General features: G+C 28.7%; 1 protein-coding gene across 1 annotated transcript in view; it reads right to left on the reverse strand.

Moving 5' to 3' along the window:
- The window catches only part of sud1 (Prolyl 3-hydroxylase sud1), a gene marked incomplete in the record, with an annotated part of 24,894 nt that extends 24,079 nt beyond the window's left edge, over positions 1–815 (reverse strand). Inside the window, 3 exon segments of the mRNA XM_067050595.1 lie at positions 72–182; positions 264–557; positions 648–815. Coding sequence (XP_066906696.1) covers positions 72–182; positions 264–557; positions 648–732 — 490 coding nt within the window.
- Between the last annotated feature and the right edge of the window lie 9,762 nt (positions 816–10,577).

Here is a 10,577-nt window from a genome sequence, read left to right on the forward strand (position 1 = left end):
TAGAGACACACACAGACATATATATATATAATTATATTATTGAAACTTGAGAAGCAGTAAAATCATATTACCATCATGATCAAACATATCAAATGACCCTCCACAACCTTGAGCCTCTGATAAATAATAAACAAAAGCAATACATCGATCTTCACATTTGTCATCATGACATAACAAATGATCTATAAAATAATTAAACATTAAAAATAAATTTGCGAAACAAGAGAAGATTATTAAACAATCACCATAACAGCTAATCATACCTCCATTTCTGTATAAAGATGCAGTAATACTTATTTTTTCATTTAATTCAACATTAAAAATGTTACTTAAAATTGGAGAGATCTCCTTGGAAAGTATTTCAATGAATTTCTTTACTACATCTGAGCTACAATTATTTAAATCATTCGTTTGCCAAATACGGTATAAATCATTATCTTTTCTACTGTAACCTAAATTTTCTAGAGCATCTTTCAATTCAATCTGGTAAGTTAAAGAACTAAGAACGTTTTTTAACTTGATAACTTTGAAAGGAGACACTATTAATGAAAATAATGCTGTAATAAAAAAAAAATGATTTAAAAAGAAATCTTTGTTTTAAAGTGATAAGAATAATTATAATCCTCGTTGAAACATGATATTCTTACTCGAATCATGAGGAATATTTTCCAGGTAATGTTTTCTAATTATATCAACATTAATTTTTAATTCATTATTCATTAATTGGTCCATGGTGGACTACGAATAACATCACTACTTTCAAGAGCAAATTCATGCGACCTAAGTTTGAATCTTTACTACGAATATAACCAACAATATTAAATTTAACCTACCTTTTCCAAAGATATTGAAACCGTTTTTACTTCCACAAGAGTAACAGAATTAACATAAGTTTTTGTTAAATCAAAAATAGTACATAATGGTATTGAATTCAATAAAAAAACAACGGATCTGAAATATATCTGACTAAATAATTTGTATACTGTACTAATTGACTATTGTCTGCAGTTAGAAACAAAGAAAAAAAACTATACATACATCAAACGTATGTGGATCATTATCAGACTTTTTGGTACTATTTCGATTACAAAATATTTTAAGAATAATCAATTATTTATTTGCGATTGATTTTGTTTATCTATCATCATCCTCTTTGAGGCCTATATTTCCTTCTTACTTTGAGGTTTTAATCATTGACTGTTATTTAGTTATAAAGTGTATAATGCTTGTTTTGTCATTCCCTAACCCTGTCACAAAGCTGAAATTGAGACTTTACAGGTCAATGGTAACAGTTTTTTTTTGTAGTAAATATAATATTTTCATGTGAAATATACATTCACCGTGTCTGCAATATTTTCAGCATTGTTTCAAGCATTGGTATAAAACAAAATTTGTATTTTAAATGGAACATATCACAACACTTTGTAGTATATTTCATATATATATGGTTCCATTTATAGTGATACAATCACTATTACATTTTTTACCTCTGGCACAAAGTTTAAGGTCACTCCCTAGCTCTGTTATGAAATATCTAACAACACAGACTTACAAAAGAAAGTTTTGGGCTGAAAGGTGAAAGGAAGCACAAGTTTCCTCTTTTATTCCTTTCTTAAAACTCTTCAGTTGGTTCTAGGATGTGGAAGAGTATAAAAATGAGTATTTTTATTGGTGATCACTTCATAATGCTCAACGAAATCAATGCCGATAAGACTCATATTTTCTGCATTACATAATATTTCACTTCTTAAGGTGAATGAGTGGTTCTCAAAAAATATTAATGAAAGGAATATGGTCCGGGTGCGGTCAAAAAAACTCAAATAGTAGAATTATACTATTTTAATGAGCCAACGTTTCGCCCCACGTTGCGAATAAAATAATAAATAAAATAATCTTCCAAAAAATATTAAATTATAGTGGTACTGGAATATTTAAATTAGGCGATATGTCTTATCGACATTTTAGTACGTTTTTATCTCTGTTTAATATTCATTAAAAAAACATTTTCTTTAATCTAATTTCTTTTTTTTTTGTGGTCCCAAATCCATCAATCATCATTAAAAGTCAATATGTATTCTTTGTGTAGTTATAAAACCTTATATAAATAAAATACTACGATATGCTGCCACCAGAAATTAATGCATAATTATTTTTTTTATTTATTGTGATTTATTGGGCGAAAGATTTCTTGTGGTTATCACTGCCAGACTCCTATTTATTTAAACTTAGAGGAAAAATTTTATATTATTTTTTTAATTCCTGTCGTTAGTAAGAATTTGTTCATGGCACTTATAGAAAGCTAGCACTCACACTTACGTGGTACATACCATAATTCTTTTAAATGCAACTTGCAAATCAATAAGTTATTCGAAAGTTTATTACTGGAAAATTTCTCATTACAGCGTGTCTGTTCACAATTTATTTTTATGAATCTTTATAAGGTATCATTATCATGGATACGAGAAACACTCTCTAAGCTCAGTAAAACCTTGTTTTCCAGCTCACCGACCGTCACTGTTCAGCTTTCAAGACTGGTGCCATCCACTAATATAACCTTTTCCTTGATTGGTTCCCTCTAGGGTTGTAGTCAAGTCGAAAGCTTAGAACCATTTCAGTTACTCTCCGTTGAAACCCATTCAGCCATTGTTGAGTTATAACTCGGGAAAAAACACGGGTCGTCTATTAATACAAGTATATAGGATTTTTGGAAAAAGCGGAATGGGAACATCGTTCCCACCATACTCCCACTGTCTCCTATCCTCCCTTCCTATCTAGCTACTCAATCCTATGTACTGTGTCATTCCTTCCTACCTTCTTAGGTTGAAAATATATAAGAGATCCTTCCTATCTTCTTATATTGGAGATATGTAAGATATATTCTTTCCTATCTTCTTATATTAGAGATATGTAATATTGGTATCAATGAGAATATGAATGAACATGCAATTTCATGACCTGATAGATCATGTACATTACCCTTAATACAAACTTATAAATGCATTAGAAAAGAAATTAACTGACTATAGGCTAAATTAGATGTTCTAAAACTTGGCTTCCATTCGATAGCCAGGTTGAGAGGAAGGTGTCAATCGACAACACTCAGTGCAATATAGAGTACTACTAAATGCCGTAAACTACTTGTTCTTTAAGGGGCGAGTTCAAATTTATTTTGACTATATAAACTTTTCTGTTAAATAACAATTGTAATGAGTTTCTGATAAAGTAGCAGGATGATTGATTTTATTCCTTGTATACCTCTACTTTTAACTGTAGTGATTGATATAGTAAAACCCAGGTTGCAGGGTGGCGGTCATAGTGATAGTTATTACTGTTACTAACATCGTACAAACTGACACGGGCAGTCATACTATCAAGATTCGGTATTAGTAGGACTATCTAGGAAATCCTGATAATGTGACAGTAAATGCTAGTTTAAACGATGTTAGCTATCATCATCACCGTCACCGTGGTATCTCCGATTTGGTATTGATGATTACTCTGGGCAGTTAAAAGGTTTTCTGAAGTAACATTCTTAATAAGTTGAAAATGTATTCTAAATTTAATTAAAAAAATTTCCCTTTGATAATATTGATCTCTAGGACCCACGGTTTTAATTTTGTATTGAGCTGTTCACAATACACGTTTTTTATATATACATACATAAACCTATGTGTAACTTCCATTGTAATATATTTAAAATGTAAATTTTTTACATTTATATCTTTTTCTATGTATTGTTTGGTAACATTCTTTCAATCAATTTATTGCTTATGTTAAATCTATTTGATTGTTTTAGTTGGTATACGTCTTCCTGTTTCAGCCATGTTTAATAGCGTCGGTCGGGTTTTAGAATAATTCAATTGCTTTTGTAGTGGTATTAACAGTAAATGTGTGGTAGTTTTGTATTTTTCGCTTTCACTCGTAAACGTGTGTTTAATCCTTTATTTCCTTCTTCCTTTATTTTCTGAACATGTCGTACTCTCAATGTCTACCTGATTTTGATGAAATCTAACATATATCATCTACCTTGTAATTACTATATATGTACTTAAGTACAATATTTATTTCTAAGTACTGTAGAGAAACGTTAACAGCTAAAGTAGTATAGATGTTCACATAGGCTTGTTGTACTTAACAATAATTATTGTGTAGATATTAAACTTTTTGTCCCTAAAATAATTTTATACTATACTTACCAAATCAATGCAATCCAATTTGATTACTGACCAGTCATTTCTCAACTTTTATTTATTGATTAATTCCACCTTTAATATCCTTTTATTAATTTTTTCGAGCTATTCAGACTTCTAAAACATTTTTAAATATAATTTTACTTAATGTTTTGATTTCTCTTTAGTTAATTAACTCAAAACATATTGATAGTTCATCTATTAAACTTCTTAATATCTTGATTATATTGGTATTTATTTTAACAATTTTAATGAATATATATCCCTTTTTAAAAGTTAATTTAACTACTATTTGTTTCACAACTGCAGTATGTACATTAAAATTTTAGATTTCCATTAATATGTATGAAAAAAGAATGAATTTTATATTCAATTAGAAAAGTGTTCTAAGTTCTATGATTTATATAGAACTAAGTTCAGATGAATGATATAAACTGAAATGACTTCATTTCTGTTTTGGCAATATTAAATAATGTATTATAATAATTTTAAAACATTTTGAATACATTTTTATTTTCATTTATTCTAAGTGAAAAGAATAGTTCGAATAAAGTCTCAAGTTAATCAGTTATTTAGTATTTTTTTATAACATGAGAGTAGTCATATGATTTGTTGACATTACCTTTAACTCTACTCTGCACAAAGTATCAGTGTGCTTTTCTGGCTTTGTATATCGACTTAAATTAACAATATATATGTATTTAATATGGTCGCTTCTGATTTTATGGATGATTTGTGATCTTAGTGTTGGATGTGGACTACTCAATCTTGATTTGGTAGTAAGTCTTCTCAGTCATGGCAGAGGAGTAACGAGATACCATGAGAAGTATATTTCATCCTTTTAATTGTCATTTTCAGTTCTGAGGATGGGAATCAGTGCTTGGAAATTATTAACCATCCATCCATTTCAATATATATGTTGTGTCTTTTATTTTATTAATACTTCGTGTACTAAGTATATGTAATATATGAAAGGTGTCATGAGAATGTTTATTACAATTACGACCATTTGGATTTTAATGCATTTTGAATGATAAATTACCTAATGAAATAGCATGAAACAAGCAGTGTATCAACTAGTAATATGAAACTTGTAATGTCTGGTTAATAAAATAAACGTTAATGAAAAACTGCTTATATTTGAACATATAAAAAAGTATTTAGAATTTGACATTAAAGGTTGTGGAATTCTTATTGATATTACTTATAATGCAGATGAGTGAAATAATTGAAAAGGCATGATTTTCCGAATGTTAGTGATTGATTCTGTAGAATTAGTTTTGGGGTTTTTATGAAGCTCTGATTAAAATAATTCAAATAACGTATTTCATTGATATTTTAAATAAATCTGTTACGTATGCCAGCACTCTTAGATCTTTTACCTATTTAAATTGTTAACACCTTGTGTTAGATTACAGATTGTTTTTTTTTTTTTCCGATCACATTAGTGAACTGTGATTTGATTAGGAATTACCCAAAATAAGCAGTAATGGCAAAGGAAATTTTATTTGCTGCTATTGTGATATAATATACACATAATAGTAATAATAATAAAGGCCTAAAGAACCCAAAGGTTTGATCCCCGATACCACCAATCGCTCCTTGCATATATCATTCCAGTGATGCCCCTCCAAACCCAATTCTACTAAATCAGTATAACACTATCCTCCCAACTATGTTTTGGTTTACCCGTCGGTTCAGTGTTTATTAACATTTTAGGAATCCGCTCGTTACTAAGCCCTACAACCTTACACGCCCACCTTATACACCACAATGCTATAACTTGAATTATATTGTAATATACATTTAATAAATAATAATTATATCATGTTAATAAAATAGTATGTCAGATATAACATCATCTTGAGAATTTCCTAACTAACAGTAATAAATACTGGTTTTGTTCTTCATTTTTTGTTTGAAGTTTATTACAAAATTTATAAATCATTCAGAGGCCTCCTGAGGCAAACATGGTTTATTTTTCACTGGATAAATTTTTAAAGACTACATAAGTGTAAAGTGTTACTTCTATTATTAGTATCGTGTCTTATGTTGCCTGTGATTTTATAATATTGACTGACATGTTTATAAAATTTCTTACTGAAACTTTCTTTATTTAGTAAGTATGACCAGAGCAAAAGATACCACAACTTGAATTTGCTCAAACAATAGTGTGTTTTTCTTATGTTCCACTAAATTAAAATCATCTTTCTTAGATTTTAAAGTAGTTTCTTCTTCAAATCTCCTTTCTGTTCTTTTAGAATGAAAAATTATTAGTTATACTTTTGATAATAAAAGAAAATTATATTACTCAATTTATTAATTAGTTATTAGAGTTTTACGAATAACTCTTGATGGTAGTTGTGTGTTAGGATTTTTTAGAGTTCCATATTTTTCCAGGAATTCTGGTTTATTTCTAATATCTGCAACTGATATTCTAATGATTTTATATTTTATCTGCTTTCAAGAATAGATGTTTACTGAACTATTAAGGCTCATCTTTTCCGAAATACAAACAATATTGTGTTAAGAGGTCTACTGGCTTTTAGGAAATACAATTTCAGAATGCTTCACAAATGTTTCCTCAATGGATGCGCTGTGATATTTTTTTTCGTTGCTTTTCCTTATAGAGAATAGGTTATAAACTGATCCTTTTTTCAAGAAGTTGAATTGGTGAGATGAGAGGAAGGGTGGGGTCAAGAAACAGTATACTAATAAGAATAAGTCTTTTTGTTGATAATTTTTTGCTTTATGGCTTTTTGTCTTAGCATCCATCATGAGCCTTTTTGAAAATGAATTAAATTGGTTAAGTCTGTAGATTTTGGTGAGAGATACATTAAAAATAAATAAATAAATAAATTAGAGAGATCAGTCATATTTTTTTTCATATATTTTTTTTCATCACCTGAGATATAGTTAGAGGATTGTTCAAAAATATTTCCAACAGTAAGAATTCAATTAAAATAGTGATAGTATGGTGTTGGTAGTTTTATCAGGAATAATGTATGAGTCTTATATGATCTATACATGATGTATGGTCAGGGCTACTTCTTCCAATTGCTGTGTTTTATTATGGATTTAACCATGCATATACCATTGCAGGTTTTTTAGTAGCTTGGTTCAGAAGGCTCTCAATCCACATTTACTACCGTTTTTCTGATATCTTCTATTTAGGAATTCTACTTGAGGTCAGTATGAAGTGAATCAGCCTAAAAGTGCGAGTGTTTTCCTGGAAATCTGATACACCACCTCATTTTACTAAATTACTGTTGGACTTGTGGACCATATTAACTTAACATTGACTTACCGTACTGTCATAAGTTAGAAAGAGAAGAATAAATCCATATGATAATCGGTTTTGGGTATATATTATTGAAACCCTGTAGAGACCTTATAGAATCAGTAATTGACAACATAGTTTCTGGGGTTACTATAGAGTTAATGTTCTTATATTATGTGTACATGCTGTCTATTTAATGGAGTTAGAATTAATGGTTTTGGAGGAGACGAGAGTTACATTGATGATTAGTCCTTTGTTGATAAAAACCAATCCAAATTTTTATTAATCCTAATTTCAGTCTTTATTTTCAATACCTAACAATTTTAGGTTAGAAATTTTTGTCTTAGGATTCTTTTTTTAATTTAAATGAGATTCCTTCAAATGGACCAGTTAAAATACTAGTAACATGTCTAATTAGGTCAATTTAGAGATTACTAATGTTTCATGTAAACCATGTAAAAACTAAACCTTTAAATTGTGAAGTTTTTACTTATATTTTGGTGATAACTTTATAAAAAAGAATTATCTGATTTAAATGAAACTTTTATTTAAAGCTTTTTGTCTATAGTTGACCTAGGAACTTCTGTCAATTTTTAAACTGAAATTATGAAACTGGACTTATCTCATTTTTCGTAGTTCTGGGATTTACTTTCATTTCTCACAGATGAAGAAATACTTAACCATGAAATACTGTTCCAGGGTTCTTCATTTAGTTAAAAAAAAGACATTTCATGATATATCTGTTACTCGTGTTTCCTTTTTATCAAGGGTTGATAGAATGACTTCACTTTCTTATCTTAACTTTTTAATTAATTTGATTTGATCCTTTACCATGATTTTTCTGAGTCTAAGACACACCTTAATGGGGTGTGCCATTGTAGCATTATATGATGTAAGGGTTGTGATAGAATTTTGATCCATTAATTTCTGGATGGAATTCTTAAACACTATGGATGAAAAAATCTAAAGAAAAGAAGTACAGCTAAAAATTGTAACTTATAGAAAAGATTTATGTTAGATCTCTCAACCCAGATCCAATGCTCAAATCGAATAGAAAATAGAAACATCATATAACGTAATATTGTTCTGTTTTGAAGGTGAGAAGATAAAAGTATAAATTTTGCTAGTAAGAAATGTTTTCAATCTAGCTGCTTGAACCCCATTTTCACTTCAATATTGGACAAATTTATGATATTATTTGTTAATTATTGACACTTTCACCATTGTGTCATCTCTAAAGAAGTTTAAATTCATATATTCCCCCCTCAACTGTTTTATTATCAAAAATAAAAGCTGTTTAACTTGAAAAATTTCTCTTGTAAATAGCAATTTTTCATTTGATTCAGTCCATTTTATGAATTTTAAATGTACATTTTCATTTATTACTTTATGTATCTCATTTCCATTATTTCATTATGCAAGTGTAATATAAGCAATTAATCATCAGTATTTAACTCTCAGTGTATCATATTTTTATAATCAGTGTTTCATATCATGAGGGTTAAAATGCCTTACCATTCTCTTTATCACAATGAAAATAAATAGTAATTATATAATCTAAAATCTGTTTTATGGTTGATACGAACATTGTTATTGTTTTGGTATCCTTGACAGTTTTATTTATAGTATAGCTTTCAAAATTACAGTTAAAACGTTTTCATCACCATAACTGGTACAACAGCCTGTTTAATGAGTCTGGGCCTTGTTTCAAGACTTTTTACCGATCCATGTTTAGCTAATGTTTATATCTGATTTTTATTCAAAGGTCAGCTTAATCCTGAATAAAAGACTGGATATGAGCGGTTTGCTGGTATATTCAACTAATCCTTATTTTCCTTACCTTCCCTTATTCCGTTTATACCTATTCAGTGTGTAGGTGTTACTTCAAGCTGCCAGGAAAGAAAATTGTTCAAGGTATGTTACCTTTGATTAATTTAATCTCATGTTATTTTGTTTCCATGTATGTTTTCCCTTGTTTTTATAATTTCTAAACTTATTACTACCGAGTTGTAGCTTTATAAGTTAAACCTTTGGATTCCTCAATTTTTTCGATAACCTGCTTCTTTTTTTATTTTTACACCCAACTCCTTAATGTGGAAACTTGTTTTAGATAAAAAAAAAATAATTTTGATAATCTTACCTCTTTAAGTTGAAGTTACAATTCTATTTAAAAAAAAAATGCTTTTATATATATTCTATATTTTTTTCAACATTAAGGATGGAAACTATTTACTGATGACGGTTTTACTCATTAAAAAGAGAGAAATATTGAATGTTTTATAAATCTACAACAGGGCTTTGTATGATTAATGCAAACAAAATAAAATAACAATAGTCAAAAAAGGAAAAACAAAATATACACAGAAAAATCACTAACAAAATGATTTGTTTTTAATAATATATCGATAAAATTCTTAGGATTTATTTTACCCGCAAAGCGAAAGGTGGGTTTGTTGGAATCAGTAACATTTATTTATTTAAATGGAAATAAATGAAACCACTTAAAGTAAATTAATTCAGAACACCAAAATGTAAGATAAATAAATGTTGCGATGACCAACTGTTACTAATTTTTCTTTTACTAATTACATACTGTTGATGTACAATAACTCTTTCATTTAAATCGTATTTTATTACATACACACATATATGTGCATATAACTGTTGAATATTATAGAAAAATCATATTTTTCTGCTCTCTCAATATCGCTGATATTACTGTAACGCACGTAGTTTCATTTTCTCTTCACCAGTATTATAGTTATGGGCCATTGTCCTTAATTACATAGAGACCCATGAGCGTAGACAGGGGGGAGCTACGGAATGAAAGATAGCAACCATCCCAGAATATGTGGTTAATATTTCTGCCAGCAATCCTAGAAGGCTGATGCTCTCCTAGCAAACTTCTTAATCATCTTTTATATTTTGGTATTTATTGCGTTTATTGTATGTATTTATCTACAATAATTAAGTTTTTACTCGATTTTCAATAATTTATTGTGATTGTAGCTAATAAAAATTGAAAAAGTAATAATTGAATTTCAAGAAGTAGAAATAAAATGGTGAGGGTATTTCTTGGAATGTGGAATTACATCACTTTCTTTTAA

The sequence above is a fragment of the Halyomorpha halys genome, unplaced genomic scaffold (assembly GCF_000696795.3).
Source record: "Halyomorpha halys isolate HHAL.00 unplaced genomic scaffold, Hhal_1.1 Scaffold2523.1, whole genome shotgun sequence".
Classification (NCBI taxonomy): Eukaryota; Metazoa; Arthropoda; class Insecta; order Hemiptera; family Pentatomidae; genus Halyomorpha; species Halyomorpha halys.